The following is a 22,140-nucleotide window of genomic DNA, read 5'->3' as shown; positions in this document are numbered from 1 at the left end:
TAATGTTATTTACAAATGCCAAAACCTGCAAGAAAGAAACATTTATATTCGGTGATTTTTACACTAAACGTTTTCGTAATTTGTTTTAAAAATATTAAAAAGTACATGTACATCGTTTTTTCAAGATTTGTATAGTAACTGGTTTAATTAAGTCCCCTTGATGAAATTTAAATTGCGAGACGCTAATTAATAAACTATGATCTATCTATCGGCATGCGTCGTTATTTGGGATACGTCACGGATGACCGATGGTCATATTCAATACGATATACCAATCATCATTTGAATTTGGGCAATTGATCTTTAATAATTAGGACTAATTGGTGATGGCAGAGAATAAGTCGCTGGTGATGGTTAAAAACATATAGAAGTAAACTTTGCAAAAAAAAAGGTTTCCTCGGAAAAAATTATGAAAATATATGAATATGCTAAATAATTTTTTTTTCCGAAATAATAATTAAAGACGTTTAGAAATAGCAAATTTTCACAGTTGGGAAATTTTCAATTCAAGTTATTTCATTTTGAAAACGTTGAAAAATATAGATCTTATTATATGTTAAATGTGGGCCGCTTGGAGATCAACTTGTGAAACCCTGCATAATTAGGGTTTGTCTACTTTCGTCTTTTTATATTACCAAACATTCTATAATCAAGGATTTGTACAAGGCCTTGTTATAATGAATATTATCGCCAATATCACCATAATTAAATAAAGAACAGATACAATATTCGCCTAAAGAGTTTGCCATCTAACAATTCAAAATGAAATGTTGAGTCGAAACTGAGGTACCAAATCTATAAAAAGAATCACTATTTTAGTCGAAATTAAACTGTATATAATATTCTTTTTTTCAAAACTCCTGAAATAATTTAACATTAACTATAGAGAGCTTACATATGCAAATCTGTTTAAAAGTATGTGAGCGTAAATAAAATTTGTTTATTACCCCCCCCTTTTTTTCCTTCTATAAAATTTAATTGTAAACGATTTTCGTTCTTAATTTGTGTTTGCTCATTAACTGGGGTTCATGCTGTCAAAAAAAAATGTCTCCTTGTGTAAAAGTTATTGATAAGAAAAAATTGAAGCTTCCAGAAGAATAACGGTACGTCTAAACACCGCTTGAAGGACCTCCTGATTGCACTCATGACATACGAAGTGCACTCAGGACCCTTTATAGTCATCGCACACAGGATGGATGCATATATTCTTTATACGCTTCTTATTTTAGAGTTAAATTTGGTAGAATTTGTAATTCTTAGAAAATAATAAGGGCACGTGTCACTGATTACACAACTACTGAGCCATGAATTATCCAATCAACAAAATTAATTGGATTATCTTTATTGTTGTTTTATACATTGTGTTGTTAGTACCGTGTGACCATGCGGGAAGTAATATTGTGACGTCTAGAATGAATATCACGATGTTTTAAGATTTTCGTCTTTTATTAAAATTTCGTTCCATAAATTTTTAAGTTTTATTCTTAATTTTATTATCATGTCCTGGACCAGTAATTAATTCTTTGCACGAGTTTGAAAAGGGAAATAATTATAAATGTTCATACTTTAAAAGAATTTATATTAATTAAAGTTTTGTATATGGAATCCGTTCTAAACGGTAAAAGCCGTACTTTTCAAACAATCAAACTCATATACATGTAGTTAGATGTTATTTCTCATTTTTATCGAACTTGTCCCGGAATTTTATTTTTGAGTTATACGAATATTTTAAGAAATCCGTTTTTATTAAGTTTTTTTTCTCTAATTAAAGTCGTTTTGTCCAGTTTCACAAGCCTGAAACGAATTTCAATGCGAAAATAAATTCTGAAAATGAACTTGTCTCCGTTTTCGTCTCCGTTTTTTTAAAATTATGACATTTTGGGTATAATTATTTCTAAAAAATATGTAAGTTAGATTGTAGTAGCGAGAAATTTTAAAAAAGAAGATGTGGTATGATTGATAATGAGACAACTATCCACAAAAGACCAAAATGACACAAACATTAACAAAGAAAGACTATTTCGAAGACAGTTTATTGACACGAAATCCGTTCAAACCACGACTAAGTCTTCGTGCACAGATTTCCGTTAAGGTTAAACTGAATATTGTACATAATTGTCTTCTCTTGTATAATGGTTTGTTGAGAATAAAGATATACAAATGTAATAAAATTTGATATTCAGTCAACATTGTGTTTGTTTAAAAACTTGATTTAGAGAGAGAGATAGAGAAAAGAATCACACTGAAAAACAAAAATCGAACTTGTTACAGAAAAAAAACGCAACTATAAAATAATTTTCTTTATTCGTGAACTGCAAAACACAACAAATTAATTTACCCGTCATCATGAAAAATAAACTGAAAAAGCACATCGAATGAGATATATGTTTTATTTTTTCTATATGCAAATTCATGTTAAAGGTAAAACTGAACTAAACAATACAATTCCTAAAAAACAATAAAGATAATCCAATCAATTTTGTTGATTGGATAATTCATGGCTCAGTAGTTGTGTAATCAGTGACACGTGCCCTCATTATTTTATAAGAATTAACATATCTATCTAAGTTCGATTCAGGCGCGGATCCAGAGGGGGAGGGGGGTTCCGGGGGGGGGGGGGTTGGGTTGGAACCCCCCTTTTTTTGGCCGATCAATGCATTTGAATGTGGACATGTAGTTAAACCCCCCCTTTTTTTGCCCTGGGTTAGGATCCCCCCCTTTTTAAAATGGCTGGATCCGCCCCTGCGATTTCAACTTCTACCAAAATTTAACTCTAAAATAAGAATCGTATAACGAATATTAACATCCATCATGTGTGCAGATATGATTACGGTAATGGGTCCAGAGTGCACTTTGTATGTCCTGAGTGCACTCAGGAGGTCCTAAGCGGTTGTTTAGACGTACCCGAAGAATAAATCATTTCCTGAACCTAAAATACATTTATCTGTAATTAAAGAAAATTCGCCTAAAACATTCTCTCATATATTTAAACAATTAATTGTAAAATAATTAATTCAACGTCGGACTTTCTGTCTGTTTACTAATACTTTTCTTGTTCAGTTTAGTTTATACCCATAATAGATGAACGGAAATAAGTACTTTTTTTTGGAAAATTTACAATTAGATGAACGGAATTAAGTACTTTTTAGGAAAATTTACAACTCAAATTTTCAAAAACAAAATTCTACACTTTTTACCTGGATGTTTTTCTCTGTCTCGAAGCCGCAACCTTTGACCCCGTATCAAACGTAGCGACCAACACCTCACATGACGTATTCTCGATGTTGAGGTATTGACAATATACAATCACATTTATCAATCACATTTATCAATATACAGCAAGTAAGTAATTTGGTGTTGAATGCCAGTAGATCAGAATTTGTTAAATGAACTTTACCTGTTTAAGGGGCACTAGCTGCCAAATTCATGTTCTTCATCGATTTTAATAAAATTCACATAACGTGTATATAGTGTTGAATTGTTTATTAAAATGTTGCGCACAATCTTGGCTGATATGCATAAAACCATTATATTTCATGACACTGCATGAAAAAGAAATTGACTTAGGCAGCAACCATTTGATTTTCTGGGGGGGGGGGGGGCTATGGTTTTTTTTGGAAAAAAAAGTTTGTTTCCAGTTTTTGGAGAAAAAAATAATTTGTTTTTGATTCTGAGAAAAAAAAATTTGTTTGTTTCACCCTCAGCTGCCACTATATTTAATGCTAAAATGGAAAGAAAAAAATTGTTTTCGACTTGTCGGGAAAAAAATAGATTGTTTTTCGCCGCAGGCGAAAAACAAAATTTGTCCAGAAAAAAAAACCATAGCCCCCCCCAGAAAATCAAATGGTTGCTGCCTTATCGCATAATACCAGAACCAGAGACATATATATTGTATCTAATATCTCTGCCAGAACTAAAAAATAAACTACAGTAAGTCCACATACACATAAGAGGGTATGGATGTTAATGAACAGAATAGAGAACAAAGGACAAAGAAAAAAAAGGAATAAAGAATAGTGAAAGAAAGAGAATAATGGAAAAAAGTGTAAGTTATTAAAAATATAACTAAAACAAGAATGTGTCCCCAGTACACGGATGCCCCACTCGCACTATCATTTTCTATGTTCAGTGGACCGTGAAATTGGGGTAAGAACTCTAATTTGACATTAAAATTAGAAAGATCATACCATAAGGAACATATATACTAAGTTTCAGGTTGATTGGACTTCAACTTCATCAAAAACTACCTCGACCAAAAACTTTAACCTGAAACAGGACGAACGAACGGACGAACGAACGGAGGCACAGACCAGAAAACATAATGCCCCTCTACTATCGTAGGTGGGGCATAAAAAGAAGACAGAAAAAAAGACACCCCTCCGAGACGAGCCTTACATGCACTGTTATTACCCAAGGTTAATTTTACGGCGGCTCATTTTATTTTGGCTTAGAAATAAACATAATTGACAAGTTTCCTTCCCCTGCATTCTCGATCCCACATGTAAATAGCACGGTGATTTCAAAAAGACATTGATACATCATTACAACACTTGCCGTCAGTATTTGAATATATTGATAAAGAAGGTATAGAAGATTAATGCACGCACACTATTATCCACCACTGGCCTAAATAGTTAGTCCGCAAACAACGAGGGTCATAAAAACCCAGCACTTTGAACACAGCCACCGGCATGGTGTGAATCTGAAAGCTTCCCACTATCCATTTCTACCCATAGAAAACTTTTGCCTTTCATTTATCAAAAATGAAATATGTTGATATTAATGGTATATAAGAATTATTGGGGAATTCAAACCATTCCTATTGTAAGTGATAAAACTAAATTTATATCAGGGTGATTGAAATGAGGAAAAAAAAGGGGGAATCAGGAGTTCAGGGCCCCCTGTTTGGGAAAAGAATTGGTTGATTATATATGGAATCACTGAGTCATGGCAGGAGCAGACCCCTCTTAGGCAGTCGGTGGGCCCCACTTATGAAAAATTCTGGATCCACCACTGTGGTCATGGTGGTCTTCAGTTGTATTATCTTTAAAAAAAAAAATTACACCTGTATAGTGTATATTCTTTAGTGTAAATCAAGGGAAAATACTGTGAACTATCTGTGCATTGGGGCTTATTAAAAGGTATTTCGGGGGGAAGAAAGAAGGGAGGGTGAGTCCATGGGAGGTAATCCCCACCCCTTTCATTTTGAGAATATGCTATTATCTTGTAAACGGTCCAGATCCCCATCCCTAAACCATATATATTCTTGAATGGGACGATAAAACAAATCAAATGAAATTAAAAGGAGGTCTTTGGGGGTTACCCCACTCTGTTCAATTTGAGAATGTGCTATTATCTTGTGAACGATCCAGATCCCCACCCCTAAACCATATATATTCTTGTCGGGGACAATAAAATTAATAATGAAATAAAATAAAAGTGAAGTCCCACCCCCTCTAGTTTGAAAACTTGTAAACGGTCAAGATCCCCACCCCTAAACCATATTTATATATTCTTGTATAGAACAATAAAACAAATCAAAGGAAATATAGGGAGAGTCCATGGGGTTCACCCCCACCCCCACATGTTTGAGAAACTTTTAAATGGTTGAGATCCCCTGTCATCCAGTGGTTAGGTGAAAAAATTTCAGGATCCCTGATCCCCACCGTCGAACCATATATATTCTTGTATGAGACAATAAAACAAATCAAATGAATATAGGATCATCCCCTTTGTCTTGGGTTGGGAACCACCCTTTTTAAAATGGCTGGATCCGCCCCGGCATACCATCTAGCTAGCTATAAAGGCTTTAAAAATATGAAATCAAACAAGGAAATTAACAGTGTAGGCAACTGTTTTGAATTTAAAAAAAAGTCTTTTACATATAACAATGTTAAATTTTTTGTGCATTAATTTTTGCTTATCGTATTTTCAATAATAGACAAAATTGCATGATTGAATATTGTTATTTGAGAAAAATCAGCATACATGATATAAAATGGGAAGTGGAAACTGGGAATTTGACAAAGAGACAACAACCCAATCAAAGAGCAGACAACGGCCGAAGGTCACCTATGGGTCTTCAATGCAGTGAGAAAAATTCGGCACTGGTCTTCAGCTCATAAATATGTATCAGAAATGAAAACGAGATACAGCTTTCAGTTGTATTAATAAAAACCTCACAATAAGTTCTGAATATCAGAATATACAGTATTGCAAGATTCTCTCAAAATGTACACATAGAGCTGAAAAACTGTCAGTGACTGTAAAATTAATCATGCTTACATTAAAGTCCATGGAATCCATCTTAATATGCATACTCTCGTAAAAATATATTTGATTTGATTTTCGTACAAAGGAATATAAGTATGCAATAGACATCAAGTTTTCAAAAATAAGAGTATCTATGCCATTAATTTACGACAAGATCTTAATCAAGTAATAATTTCGGTTTGTTTAAATATTTCGGAGGTTAGTATGACCTCCTCTTTGGTGATGATGTTTTCGTTTTAAAGTTGGGAAAATTGTTTGTACATGTACCAACAAAAATAAAAACACAAAATCAATCTAGAATTATGTTTTTATCATTTTTTTATGTTTAGGTTGTCAGCAAGATGAAAAGGACAAGTATGCAGTTCAAAATTCAAAATGTGGATAAGTTGAGGTTCTAGGTCTTACCTTTGCAGATTTTCATATTTTGCATGAATGAATTCAAAGGTTATATGATGGACAGCAGAGAAAGAAAAAAACAACTTTTCAATTATCCTGCTCCTGGATAAATGTAAAACATCTTGTTTTTCGGTAAGTTTTATGCTCTGTTTTGATAGTGTTAGTGCATTCATCTTTCCAGTCTTTCCTCTAAATTGTAAGTTTTTGGTGAGTGTTCACCATGAATTTCAGTAAGTAACTTGTGGATTTACATGTATATACTCAAAATTTAGTACTATTTGCTAAAATCCCATTAATATTTAATATTAATGGGATTTTAGCATGACATCCTGCCAAATGCTTGTTAATCATGTTTATGTTCCAGAACAAACAAGTATTTGGACTGTACACATACAGTCTGCCCAATTTTAAGAAGTTGGTCAAGTTTATTACAAACAAATGTACAGTACAGATCAACATAACTGAAATCTTTAATAGATTAATACAAAAAGTTTAATTGCAGTTAAAATAAAAACACAGGTTTGGTTGAGCTGGTACCAGACAGTACAAGTATACTTAAATGGTCTGACTGTACACATATGGTGGGACTGTAAGTTCTGGACCATAAAAGTAAGATCCGAATACTGATATGGTCTGGAACATTTATACATGTCTTAAAATTAATATCAAACACATTGGTGTTTTTGAACTTGGTAATAAGTTATGTGATAGAACTATCATGTTTTGGGATATCAAAATCAAAAATATCCCATTTTTACTTTTAATAAAGAAGAAGATTATTGATGTATGTTTAAATGTATATTAAAATGAGACAGCAAGCCAACAACACAAAAAAAAAAGGATAAAACATACATATTTTGTTTGTATCAATGTTATAATTTCCAATATGTTCAAGGTATTTTTTCATTGAAATAAAACACAAATTGAAATCTGTCTGAACTTCAAAAGCTTAAAGAAATATTGTTTCTGTTGTCTGCATTTTGTATAATATATTGCAAATTCTTGTGAATAATGGAAAGTTATTATAGTTGTCTAAAGTTTTAACTTTTAACATTGATCTTTATACTGTAAAATTCATAAATTATTGCGTGCATTTATTATTGCGATTCTGTCATTTTAGACTTAAATGCGATTTTAAATTTTACGATTTTGAAAAATCCTGTTTAATCCATATAAAATATTTCATAATACGAGTTTAAATTATTGCGTTTACAACTCCGTTGCATTTTTCGCAATAAAAAAAAACTTGCATTAATTCTGAATTTACAGTATATATATATATTATGTATATAACTTGGGAAAATACCCATATTTTATAAAGAAGAATAAATTAATTGATTGTTATATGGTATTAGAATAGGAAGATGTGGTATATTGCTAATTTGACAACCCTCCATCAGAGACCAAAGGATGTAGGCCGTTAGCAACTGATGACACTGGACAACCTTTAACAATCAGTAAAATCCATACCGCATAGCTATTTTTATTGAAAATCATATTATTGCTACATGTATGAAAACAATTTTGTATAATCCATTACTTTAGATTTTATTGGTTCTTTTTCAGAAGGATTGAAATTCACCACCTAAAATAAATGGAGAAAACATAGAAACAAGACCAGAATAAATTCAAAGAAAAAAGTTGGATCAGTTATTATTTTCATCACTCAGTCAATGATTTGAAGTTCTTTTAAATTCAAAAAAATATTGAAACCACAATAATGTCAAAGTTCTGTGCTGAATGTCCAAAAAGTGGACTATACCATCAATCAATGCTGGATGATAAGAAACTATTTATGTTTTGTGTTGAGGGATATTGTGAAAAAAATAGATTTACTTAAATAGCTACTAGTATGTTAAGCCTAACAATAGAGTTTTTATTGATTTCAAATGGCAAATAATTGTGTTTCAAGAAAGTATTCTATAATTCATGAATAAACATATATTGATACTTACATTATCTGCTTTGTTGTTTAAAAGTTTAGTTTTGAACAGTTAAAGAACAATATGCTAAATTAACATTTCCCAAGAAAAAAAGATATTCAATTAAAAAGATTCATCTTATAATAATTTACTACCAAATAGAATACATTGTAACATACACATTACTGTTTATTCATATCTATATATTTACAATTAGAATCCCATAGGATTTTAATTTGTCCCATGGGATATTAAAAATCCCATGGGATAATAAAAATCCCATGGGATTTTTTTTGTCCCATGGGACAACAAATATCCCATGGGACTACAATAATCCCATGGGACACAAAAAAATCCCATGGGATTTAACCAAAATCCCATGGGATAATGGTAAATCCCATGGGATTTTGCCCTGTCCCATGGGATATTGAAAATCCCATGTTTTTATAATTCAAATTGCAAAATAAATATGAAAGTAACTGTAGAAAACCAATGAAATTATTGAATCCCATGTAAATAGAATACATTGTAACATACACATTACTGTTTATTCATATCTATATATTTACAATTAGAATCCCATAGGATTTTAATTTGTCCCATGGGATATTAAAAATCCCATGGGATAATAAAAATCCCATGGGATTTTTTTTGTCCCATGGGACAACAAATATCCCATGGGACTACAATAATCCCATGGGACACAAAAAAATCCCATGGGATTTAACCAAAATCCCATGGGATAATGGTAAATCCCATGGGATTTTGCCCTGTCCCATGGGATATTGAAAATCCCATGTTTTTATAATTCAAATTGCAAAATAAATATGAAAGTAACTGTAGAAAACCAATGAAATTATTGAATCCCATGTAATTCTGCACATTTTGGTTATATACATGATATTGTAGCTCTTGTTTGAGGCGGCGGCGGATTTGCAAATGAGTGTTTTGCAAATTAAAAGTGTCCAGTGTTTATAATTACATAACCTTGTCATATTGAACTATATTTCATAATTCTTTAAAATTATGGTCGACAGCTCGCGGATTAAGTCATTGTTTATGGATTCTCGCCTTCATAATATGCATTAAATATTTACCACTGGTGAAAATAAATCTTCGAACTTTGACTTGAAATGTAAGATTGTGTTCACTACAAATTTTATTATAAAAGCCATTACTTTGCCATTAAAATTAAGATATGAAATATTATAGTTAAATTATTTCATCCGATAAATATTTTGGGAATTTTATTACTAATAGACAAAGTGAAGCTGCCGCACTCCTCTCTAAAGTAATTGTATTCTAACAAAAGTCAATGTAGGTCTTTCTTTGAAATATCTGAAAGACAGCTGCCTTCTGAACATCTAAATGAAATTAATTGCTAGAGTTAAAATACTTTTTTGATTTTAGAAATCGAGGAATAAAAAATGGCCTTCTCAGCCCTTCTTCTTCGTCATCCCTGGTCTGTTTAACATAACAAGTTTCTGCCTGTTTGGTAATATTGACAACGATTGTATATGCCATTAAATCATATCATTGTTACATGTACATTTACCTCATACTGTAAAGTATGTTTCCATCTGGATGAATATGCATCAACATATTAGGAGCTGTCACTTGATGAATATCTGCTTTCTTTTCATTGGTTATAAACATATCTGGTACCCAGACGTTCTGCATTACTTTAGTGTCCAATTCTAGTCGTGAGACACCAACAGTATTGTTATATTTTAGACGAATATCGGTCCATCGTTGGCGGATAAACATACTAACTGAGAAGTCCTGAAATGGTTAAATTAATTGATAGACAAGAAGTCAAACCAAATTCTTAGAAATACTCTTAAGTATAAACGGAAGGTAAATTATGTCGAATTATCATGGTTTAAATTTTAATTGAAATTGTGAATAAAATTGGGGAATGTGTCAAAAAGACAACAATCCGACTAAAGAGTAGAAAGCAGTCCAAGGTCACAGCTAGAAACTCCCGCACCCGGTCTGGTTATAACTTATACAATTCAAATCCCTACGATAGAAGTATGTTAATATATATACAATAGATGAAAGAGTATTGATATATTCTCACCATCAAGGAATCGTTGATTGTATCAATATTCAAAATATACAACTGCACGGAGCTTTCTACTGGGATCTCTGTAAAAAAAAAATACAATTTTTTTATTAATAATGTTACCTGATTGTATTCACACACTCATAACGGTAAGCCTGATATCACGACAACAAACCTTGACAAATGTTTTTCATAATTACTACTGTTAATTTTTTTTTTGATTTGATATCAACGTCTATCTACATCCATTTGAGTACATATGTGGACAATTAAAATTGGCCCTTACAAAAACAATATAAGCACCCATCAGACTAAATCACGACCATGAAAATCCCACTACGATCTTAAAAAACTGTAAGATCTCGAAGTTTTTGTGGTATTGTCGGCTTGGATTTTCAATATTTCAAAGTTTTCCTGTTTTTCTACACGACCATTGCTGTGATCCTGTTGAGATCCTGCTACGATTTTGATACGACAGTAACACGTTCTAGTTACAAACTTGTCGTACTCTCTTTATGTGGTATAGGACCATATTACGACATAACACGATCTCTGTACGCTTCTACTAAGACTTTCCTGATCGCATTACAATCTCAATACGAGTCTACTACGATCAAACCACGACTCCACTATGTTGTCACTATACTCTATGTCTCTCTATACATGTATATACATATCCTGACTTTCCCATTGTACACACCAGTTTCCTAGAAAAACATTCCATTTTAAAGTATCAAAAACAGTGGGAGGTCTAGTTGCTAAAAGAAGAGCAATCAACTGAATGGTGTCGTGAATCTTATCGTGGCTAGGACGTACAATGTAGTAGACATGAGAATCGTAGTGAGGTTGTAATAAGGACGACAAGCGCGTTGTGGCGCGCAGTGTATTATTGCAATACTCGTCGTAGGCTAGCATAATCTTAGTCAAATCGTAGTATATACATGTATAGAAGCGTATTGAATACTTAGTGAAATCGGGATAATCGTAGTAAAATCGATCCTAATGTACTTCATTTTCTTAAATGAATGAAAAATGAAGTAGAGGGATGAAATTACACGGTTAGCAAAATTGGTTGATGAAATTTAATATAAAGTAGTGAGTTGATCCAGTTAAAAAAGGGAAAAAAAATAGCATAACTGAAGCGGTCATATCTGAATTTTACACCCCCTAACATAGAATCGTTCATATTTTGTGTTACATGTAGACCTGGTAAACGTTTCTACAAATTGATATTATTTGAACTAAAAGTAGTTCACTCCACTGTAAAAACTTCTGAGATACAATGTAGAGTAGGTGCAATTTTTTTTATTTGAATTTGTTGTCTTAAGGAAATGCACTACGAAATAACTGGGGATTTTTTTGGGGCAAAAACATACACAATTTTGAAAAAGTGAGGTATACAAAAAACAAAATGATATTGCCACAAAAGTGATTTCCGACGACAATTAATGACCAAGCAGAAAGCTTCAATAGGACATATAATGAAAGCATGATGGGTAACGTGTGCACACTTACTCTTTCTCATCTGGAGAAATCACGTGTTGCATAGATGTGCATTTACATGCATCTTTCAAGAGAAAGAGATGTATGGTATACAAGTAAAGTAGACTATAATCCAAAGACATAATGCTCAAATACATCTAGAGGTTATAATTCACTAATACCTACGGTAAAGATACTTACCTTCAATAAAATGGGGAGGAATTGTTGGATCATAATTTTCAAAGATCTGTTTCATGATATTTTTTCTAAAATAATAGAAAAGAAAGAAATCTAAATGGCTGATTTCCAATTCCTAACTAATAGTATCTTGTAACACAAACTTTTCTAACAGAAAAACACAGTAATAAATGGCATTGTCTTTCAAAGTAGAAGATAGGCCCAATTAATCTTGCATTCAGCCTGGTATTACAAATATCAGACAGTCCTACAGAAATACAACGTTTTTTGTGGTCTAGATGGAATTACATGTAAATATAAAAGTGTATTTCATATGATAAATGTAATAAACTGTGGGGTTTATATGTGTCACAGTACGCAATTAAGATTTAAAATAAAAACCTAAAAAAAATTAATCCGAAGACGTTCAATTTGGTACAATTACACACATTCTTCAAGATAAGACCGGTGTCTTCACGTCATTTTACAATATTTTATATATTTCTTTTAATAGCTTGTAGTATCACACATTTTTCAGATATCAATCGTTATGCTGCTTTGTGGTAATGTTCAATAGAACAAAAAAGATAAAAACAAATATTTTGTCACTTAGCTCTTGAATAAATGTAAATCGGCATGCATTAAAAAAAAACATGACCTAAGCAATTTGAATAATGAATGGTCGACATATAAGATATGACATTAAAACTATGAAACATAAACGATGTTTCTGACTCGGAACCTTTGTCTCTTTGGGGAACTGCACTTACTAGTATATGAAACTTCAACTCTTTTGTAAGACTCTTTTAGTTGAATTATATAAAGATATTCATATAAACAGGCAGTAAACATTATTACATGGAAAAACAAAAAACTTTAAGTTTACTTATCGAAGAAAATGTGCAGTTTTTGAAAGCCAACTCAAAGTACTGAGCCAGCTGCTAGGTCATCGCACCATTCAAAAGCCTAATATCGGTTGCTGTACTTATATAAGAATTCATTTCACAAGTCATGAAATTGCATGAAATATTTCCCACTGGACGTTAATCAACAAACAAGCAATGATCTTGTGCTCTATAGGCCTACCTGATTTTGCTGACGTCAGTTTTCCCCCCAATCAGTGAAATTACTGGTGTTGCACAAACAATAAAAACCACAATGATAAAACAAGTTGCCGTCATGTTGTACGAGTTCTGTGTAAGTAAAGGACGATTTCTTTTAAAGCTTGAAATATTTTTTGCAATATCAAGTCATAATCGTTAATTAATAACGTATACAAGAATACTTGTAATTCCATAATGCATATATTTTGTTAGTTTGGTAAGCAATTATACAATTTAATCAATAATTTTGTTTTAAAATAATAGTCCAATCAAACTGTAATCGATTGTTGGTGTAATTAATTGTAATCTCTGGAGAAGTGTAATCATGTTGTTTTCTTCGGAAAATGTTATAGAAATTACGACTACGTATAATTAAATTCCTAAGAGTATACGTATTAACATGTAATCAAAAATACAAAAACAAACAAACAAAGGAAACTTATTAGGAGGGAGTGGAGAAACAAGCGTCAAAGATTTTAAAAGTGACCTTATGTTTAACCTATCTCAATTTCTTTCATAACACTGAAATCTCAGATTAGTAAGCTAATTTATGTTTGAGACTCTAAAGGATGTTTGCTTGTCATGTTTTGGAATGGTTGTCAGATTTTCGAAATCCTCTGGTTTTATCCATTTAAATGCATTAACAAACTTTGCCCATGGACCCCCATTTTTCTTTTTATAAATCTTTTCCATGTATAATTACAAACATTTTTAAAAACTTTTTAAGTATTATAAACTTTTATCTATTTTTTAATGGTGGGTGTTTGATAACTTTAACTGGTCAATGATAAAGCTATGAAAAGTCAAGACAGAACATTTTCCCGCCAAAATTGAAATGGCTAATATCTCGAAGACAAGCACATTGACTCCATATATTATATATTGCTTTTTTAATTCCTCAATCCCTTATCAATATATATTATAGTTTTATGGAAAGTTATTTATTTTGAAACTGAGCAGCGAACTTCCTTAATGTGTACTTAAGTGGAACTTTCTCTCCCTCAATAAAAAATAAGATTTTATTTTATTAAGTAATAATGTGGAAAGGGAAATATGTCAAAGAGACAAAAATTGAACTTAAGAGCAGATAACAGATGAAGGCCACCAATGTGTCTTCAACGCAGCGAGAAAAACATATATTAATTGCAAGAGTACATTTTTGTCTTCAATTTTCATTGTGTTATTGGAAAGTTTGTAGGCAAAAAACAACATAGTTTTGAAAAAAAAAAAAACTTTTCTTTAAATCTTAAAATAAAATCTAATTAAAGCAAAGGTACATGTAAATTACCAAAGTAACTTTAAATATACACCTTATCAATTTCATAGTATATAGTATGTACACATCGATAGAGTGCAATTGCTTATCTCTTGTCGATTATCATTAACATACCAGAGTTCTATTCCGAAATGACTGTCAGAAATTTGTTTTTAATTTGTCTTTTTGGAATATGTTCATCCTCAGAGGAGAGTAAGAATCAACAACTACTCGATCGTGTTGAAGCATTAGAGCGGACCCAGACTGAGTTAATGCATGTTGTTGAAAGGTTGTCAAAATCTGACAGCTGTGCCAAAGCTCTGTCAGCTAAATGCAATGGAATTGATCTAACACACCTCAACAAACGTCTTGAAGGTAACACACTATCATTGTCTACATGCACACGTTCTTGCATACAGTAAATTCAAAAATTATTGCGATGTTTTATTACTGCGAATAACGCTTCTTAATGAGTATTGCAATGATAGAAACTCGAATTCTGAATTTGATACTTCTATATGTATAAAGATGTTCCTGAAAACTTATTAATCAATCTCGTATATTTTTGTGCATTCTTCAATAATCCCCAAAATAAATGAAAAACCAATGGTTTATGAATTAACAATATGATACAGTCTTAAGAATCTATAACCTTACTTGTAAGGTCATTCCTAACATTGTTGTATTGAGATAAAATGTCGATATTGATATGAAAATTCAACACATTGCTCGCCTTAGTGATTGATGCTTGGTTAATATTAGCAGTGGCGTAGCTTGCATGTATGCTCAGATGCTCAAGCATCCACATCATTTTGGCAAAAAAAAAAAAAATTTTTTTTAATAAATATATGATTGCATGTGTTCACAGCAGATACAAACGGTGGTATTCGAATGTTACAATGGTGAGGATTTGAAAATGTCGTCCAATCATTTACGAAGCAGTATGCGTGGCATCTTCGCTAGCCAAGGGTTACGATCCACCCCCGCTTTCTAGCGGGAGTCGGATCGTAACCCTTGGCTAGCTAAGATGTATGCGTGGTCTTTCCTATAGGATCATTTACAGTGTATGTAAACATGATGGATAAATCGCAAAAAAAGTGTTCTCTACTTTTTCGTGAAAAGTCTAAGTCGTAGCTTGTCGTCGACAGAGCTAACAAGACCAGACGGACGCAGGCCGCCCGGTATTTCCATGTCCACTGCAACGCTTTAAGACAATTAATCAAAAAACCCATTGTGAGGCTTATATTCCGAGAAAGGGGAGGGGGATCACTTTTTGGGACCCTTTTTTGCAGAAAAAATGTTTTCTTTTCCGGTTTCGGTCATAGGACGGTTAAAAGAGGAGCTATATATATGTAGATAGGACTTATAAAAAAATTTATGAATGTAAAACTATTAATTAATCTTCTGAATAGAGTAATACATAAACAACACATATTTGTGATACAGAATTTACTCAAAATTGTCCAAAATCTGCTCTTCGGGTCTAGGCAGAAACAAACTTCTCTATTACTTTAATTGTCAATATTCACACTGAAATGCCGATGAATATGCAGTAATGCTAGTAACTGTGATCGTACATTTGTTTTCAACATACGCAAAAAGTAATGAGACTTTCCAATACTGTGTTGGCGTGTTTGCAGGGTGATTGGCACTGGTAGTCTGTCGACCACATCGCCTCGGCATATTTTCAACGATATCGAAGGGTTCTGATAATTCTAATGCGGCCCGATTGGTACATCTCATTCCAAACTGATGAACCGTACACTGTAAAATGTGCTCCAAAAACTACATGTCTTAGACTGAGTATTACAAATTCAAATCTTGTAAAAGATACAAGTTACTGTCCGATCTCCAATAGCACTTTTATTTTGAAACCAAATGCCGTTATTTAATGACATTTCATCAATTAAAAAAGTGACAACATAGGTGTTTCCTTTAACATTCAATCTATAAATTTTTATTTTGCCATTTTTTATTTTTTTTGCATGCCGAATCGATGTGCACGCAACTGCGTGTTAGCGTATAGGGAGCTACGCGCCCGACATTAAATATTTTTGAATTGAATGAAGGTACTTTCGAGAAAACAATAAAATTCTGTTGGAAAATGAATATATATTGGTTGGTACTTTGAAATTAAACAAAAATCTAACTAGTGTCGGATTCTAGGGGAATACTCGTTCATAAATGGGAAAATGTCCAAAAAAATATAATTTTCTGCATAATATGGTCCCAATTTTTTTTCGCCTCGCTCCGCTCGGCGCCAATTTCGCATCCACATCGTTTCAACCCTGGCTACGCCACTGATTAGTACGAGGACAATGCATATAACTATTGATATTGTTAAGAATTTTACAATTACAAACACAAAAAAACAAAATCAGCTTTAAATTCTAATTTTAAAGCAAATATGCAAAAATATTACACATAAAAGTGTGTTGGCATAGAAGAAAAATTAGTACGTAATCTGTATTAAGTTTCCCCCCAGTATTCATTGGATAAAGTTTATTCTCTGTTTAGTTGATCGGATATTGACACAAATATATGTGCATTAGATAATCTTAAACACAAATCTATTTAGCAAGACAAATCATTATAAAAACTGATACATGTACCGATGTCTACACCCGTTTAACTTAATAATATACGATTGTTTTTATTTTCCCAGTTAATCCGACAACCCCAGTGGCCTTTTCAGCATACATCAACCACTCCGTTGACAAACTTGTTCATGGTGCAGTAATTCCTTTCGAGAGGGTCACCACGAACGAAGGAAATGCTTTTAATGGTGGTACAGGTATATTCACCTGTCCAAAATCTGGACTGTATTTATTCATGTGGAATGTCATGGTAGACCAAGGTCACCAAACACAAATTTCTTTCGTTGTAAATGGTGCAACCCGTCGTTGGTCCTATGCTGTGGCCACCGCTATCAATGCTGGCTACCAAAATGCAGCTAATCACGATATAGTTCGTCTGAACGAAGGTGACAAAGTATGGATTGCCGACGACTACGCTTCTGGCGAGATTCATCCCCACCATACTACATTTTCTGGTGTTTTATTATCTCAATAAAAATAGTATATTTCGTCGTGGCAATTGTTATTATTTCTTAACACTTGATGAGGTTTGATTAATTTTGCGCTTACAGTACAATCTTGATCGACTATTGTTACTTGCAACACGACGGTAACCACAAGTAGAATAAAAGTACGTACCATTTCAGAGCACATGAGCTCACCGGCTGGTTAGTAGGAGTTCGTGAGGCTCCTTCGTCAGTAGCTATATATAGTCTGTTTATAATTTTTTATAATAATTGTTATTCGTCTTTTCATTCGTAGTTTTTACTTTTTGAAATGATGTAATCTGTTTTATTGGACTGTTCATGGACTCTCCTGTTTAATGGATTGTGTGATACTTTCAGTTTCATCATATTAGAATTAATTTATTTGAGGAATATGTTAGAAGTCACGCAGTAATCAACAACGGGTATCATAATTTACCAATTAAACATTTAAGAGGGAACTATGCATATAAATTGCATTATTCGTACACCAAAATGAAAATAACATCCCGTCATTTGATGATTTTCCATAGTTTCAGACGTGTTTAACCAAACACAAAACGTAAACGTAAAGTTAAGTGTATGTACAACATCGATAAGTTTGAAAATCTGAAACCTCAATTCTCAAAACAACTGATTTAACGCTACAAAACAAACAAAACGCAGTATACTTTATATTTCATAATACGGAAGACTTTGTGCATCAGTCAAGTTATCATTGTGCAGTAGAATCTTGTTAACTGTGCTTCTTTCAAGAAGGCGAAAATGCATCTATTCATAATGGTTTGAATTGAAAATTGAAATTAAAAATTATATTACATCACTGAATTGGGATGACTACTTCACAAACTATTATTATCCTATGACAAACGCGAAGAACTTCAACGTCCCATTTCTCAGTACAGCATTATGTACAAACCCGGCATCAATGGTACTGTGAGTATTCCAAATGTGGTATTTAGAGCTCACTTAGAACATACATGCATATGAAATGGAAAGCAATTATGCAAAGCAATTTAATATGAAGGTTTACGAACTTGTGTCATGATAAACCTTGAAAATCTCTGTCATAGTGCCTTTTGTCACGACACGTTTATAAATAAGGTCTAGTTTCTTATCGCAAGAAGATTATTGTTAACCTACACATAACATTACGAAGCATTGTTCTAAAATGATTTTTCGAGGGTTGTTGTTACTTTGTCTCATTGGAATATGTTCAGCGTCAGAAGAGGTGATTCAGAACCAACAACTCCTCGCTCGTATTGAAGCACTAGAAATAACAGTTAAAAAGCTGTCAATATCAGACAACTGTGCCAAAGCTCTGTCTACCAAGTGTGAGGGAAATGATTCAGAACGCCTCAACAAACGACTAGAAGGTAAATATTTAAATATAAGTTGTGATAAAAAGATTAAAGCAGTATTTTTTTTCTTGACAACATTGATGTACGTTTCGGCTTTCAAGTTTATACACAGATTATAGGTGTTCCTATAAGCACAAATTCCGCCTCTATACTGACACACTTGTTTTTGTACTTTCGTGAATAACTATATATGGCAACACGCGATAAGTTAAGAGTCGTCTAAATTAATCGATATGTCGTGTACAAGTTGCAATTTTGTACAGGTTATAACAAGTACAAAAATTTTGTACATGTTATAATTTGTACAATGCCAAAATACAAGTAATAACATGTACAAAAGTACCTAGTACATAACATGTACAAAATATTGCTTAAAAATAGTTTTTACCTGTACAAAGTTCAAAAATATTAATAAAGCAGAATATTCATTCAAGATTAAAATTCATCAAATAATAAAGAACAATAATCAAATGCAATAAGGTGCACAATTTACAGCGTGCATATCATACATTTTAGAAACAAGTTTTTTTTACTTATTTACAAGACAGAGACATGTGACACCTTTGCGTCGCGCAAAACTTTTATGCTTCTGCATTTACACCACCAGACTTAAAATTGCCTTTTTTACACTGACAATGCACAGAACTTTGCCCGCCACTTATTGATATCTTACGCACCATATCTCTCACACTCATATCACTCATTGGGACTTCAGACACATTGAAAGTTGCATTTGCAAACAATTGATAACGTTGTCACCTTGGAAGAGAACATTTAATCTAGTTTTTGAGTTTTTTGTCAAGGCATCAGCTTGTACCTGCTGACCAGAAAGGGCACGCTTGATGTCAATATTTAAAATTTCTGACAAACACTCACTGGTATTGACAGCAGGAAAATCACCACCAGAAAGCGCCCTATTTCGAGGAAGTATACCAGTAGATATCATGCTGAAACCTCCTCACAAACCATGTTAGCATCACTTCATTCAATTACCATTGTTTCTGTTTCTAACTCAATTGTTTGCTCATCATTGTCTGCTGAATCATGACTATTCAATTCCCTATCAGTTTTACAGTGTTTCTGTAAGTAATAATGTCCGTCTCTGACATTGTTTTGTCAGTTTCAATTTCAGTGTCGTTAATAAGTTCCTCTGGTAAAAAGGTCTTCACTTTGAGGATTATTGGATACAGAACTTCCTTCGAATAATGCTTCTAAGTCTTCTTCTGTTTGAATACCAGGTAAAAATACCTAATAATGTTTATTGACTACATGTGTATTTTAAAAGTCTTTAAGGTATTAAGTAATTATACAAACTATTAATATCTGGTCATAAACTGTATCAAAAAGTTATCACACTAATATAAATGGACTATAATAAAAAAAATTATGAAAATAAAATTATTATTGAAGTTAATGGCATGTGTTGTAATAATAGAAAAATATTTTTATTTTCAAATTTGTACAAGTTAAAACCATTTTTAAGCAATATTTTGTACATGTTATAACCTGTTTGAGGTACGTTTGTACATGTTATAACTTATATTTTTGCATTGTACAAATTATAACATGTACAATATTTTTGTACATGTTATAACCTGTACAACATCGCAACTTGTACACGACAGATACATTCAATTATAAAACTAACCGATCTTGATGATATTTTCCCGTTCAATCTTAACTTTATTGAATTATCTTAATTTACTGCTGTAATTTACTCAATAAAACTTAGTTTTGAAATGATCAAATATATCGAAACACAGTTGTTTCCTATGTTTCGATATTTCAGTGTTACACGGGGGAAAATATGCGACTGTCATACAAGTGAGAGGTTTAGCTAGCTATATATCCACCATTGTCTACATGAGAAAATGCCTGTACAAAGTCAGGAATGAGACAGTAATTATTCATTCGTTTGATTTTGCCATTTGATGACGGACTTTTCGTTATGAATTTTTCTCAGAGATCGGTAATTTTGTTATTTTACCCTTTACATCAATTTCATTGGATGTGCGATGTGCACTGAAGTATGTTAAAGACTGAGATATATGTTTTTTGTATAAGTAACTGTAATAAGGGATTTGAAGTAGCTAACTGTAATATTAAAACCATAACGGGAGTGATTTTGCTTGATTTTCGTTTGATGAAAACATAATCAATTGAATTGAGGTCGGTAGCTGGCATGTCAGTAACTGCACGTAGTCATTAGTTCGTTTATTTATGTATCATTGTCATTTTCCTTGGTTTCTTTTGTGACCTGTTCTGTCATAGGACTAGGATTTCTGTTAAACTGAGTTTTTTTCTGTTCGTATTGCTGTGTGTTTCTTTATTCTACATTGGCTAGAGGTATAAGGGAGGGTTAAGATCTAACAAAACATGCTGAACCCCGCTGCATTTTTGCACTTGTCCAAAGTCAGGAGCCTCTGGCCTTTGTTAGTCTTGTATGTTTTTTTTTAAATTTTAGTTCATTTACATGTTTTGGAATTTAGTATGACGTCCATTTTCCCTGAACTAGTACACATTTTTGTTTAGAGGCCAGCTGAGGCCCAACTGGGTGCGGACTTTTATCGCTGCGTTGAAGACCCACTGATGGCCTTCGGCTGTTTTCTGCTCTTTGGTCGGGTTGTTGTCTCAGAAATATTCCCCATGTCCATTCTCAGTTTTAGTCAGTTACTGCAGCTACTCTCAGATCTGTATTTTGTGTTTTAGTTAGTTATTTTGTGTGTGCAATGTATAGATCTAGATGTGAGGAATTAAGCCTTTATCACCTTAGTAAGTGCTGATATTGTATCATTACACTACTGCTCCAGGTGGAAAGGGGGATTGCACCACAAACATATTCGACCCCTCTACATTCTGTATTTTGTTGTCAAAAGTCAGGAAAATGTAATTCAGTGGTTGCATCTCATATTTGTTTTATATTAATTGTTTTGTATATAATACATTCATCCGTTATTTTTCGTTAACTTTGCATTGTTGAACGTTTGTTATTTCGGGACTTGTATGTAATAAATAAAGAACATAGTTGTAGATATTTTCCAC

The 22,140-nt window shown here is 32.6% G+C and overlaps 1 protein-coding gene and 1 long non-coding RNA gene across 3 annotated transcripts in view; one reads left to right on the top strand and one right to left on the bottom strand.

Annotated features, from left to right (window-relative positions):
• Positions 1-10,786, bottom strand: part of LOC139486633 (glycine receptor subunit alpha-3-like) — a 32,473-nt gene extending 21,687 nt beyond the window's left edge. The window contains exons 1-2 of the mRNA XM_071271560.1: positions 10,675-10,786; positions 10,147-10,373 (exon numbers count right to left, since the gene is read on the bottom strand). Of these exons, the coding sequence (XP_071127661.1) occupies positions 10,147-10,373; positions 10,675-10,677 (230 nt within the window). The 5' untranslated portion in view covers positions 10,678-10,786. The remainder of the gene's footprint in view (positions 1-10,146; positions 10,374-10,674) is intronic.
• Positions 3,998-8,625, top strand: LOC139485111 (uncharacterized). Of its 2 annotated transcripts, none has more exons than XR_011655256.1 (3): positions 3,998-4,555; positions 6,603-6,801; positions 8,236-8,625. It is a non-coding gene; the product is annotated as an uncharacterized lncRNA (long non-coding RNA). The 2 variants fall into 2 exon arrangements; XR_011655255.1 differs by having other exon boundaries at positions 3,998-4,584.
• Positions 10,787-22,140: the final 11,354 nt, after the last annotated feature.

This window comes from Mytilus edulis, chromosome 8 (assembly GCF_963676685.1).
Source record: "Mytilus edulis chromosome 8, xbMytEdul2.2, whole genome shotgun sequence".
Lineage (NCBI taxonomy): Eukaryota > Metazoa > Mollusca > Bivalvia > Mytilida > Mytilidae > Mytilus > Mytilus edulis.
This window is presented reverse-complemented; position numbering and strand designations above follow the sequence as displayed.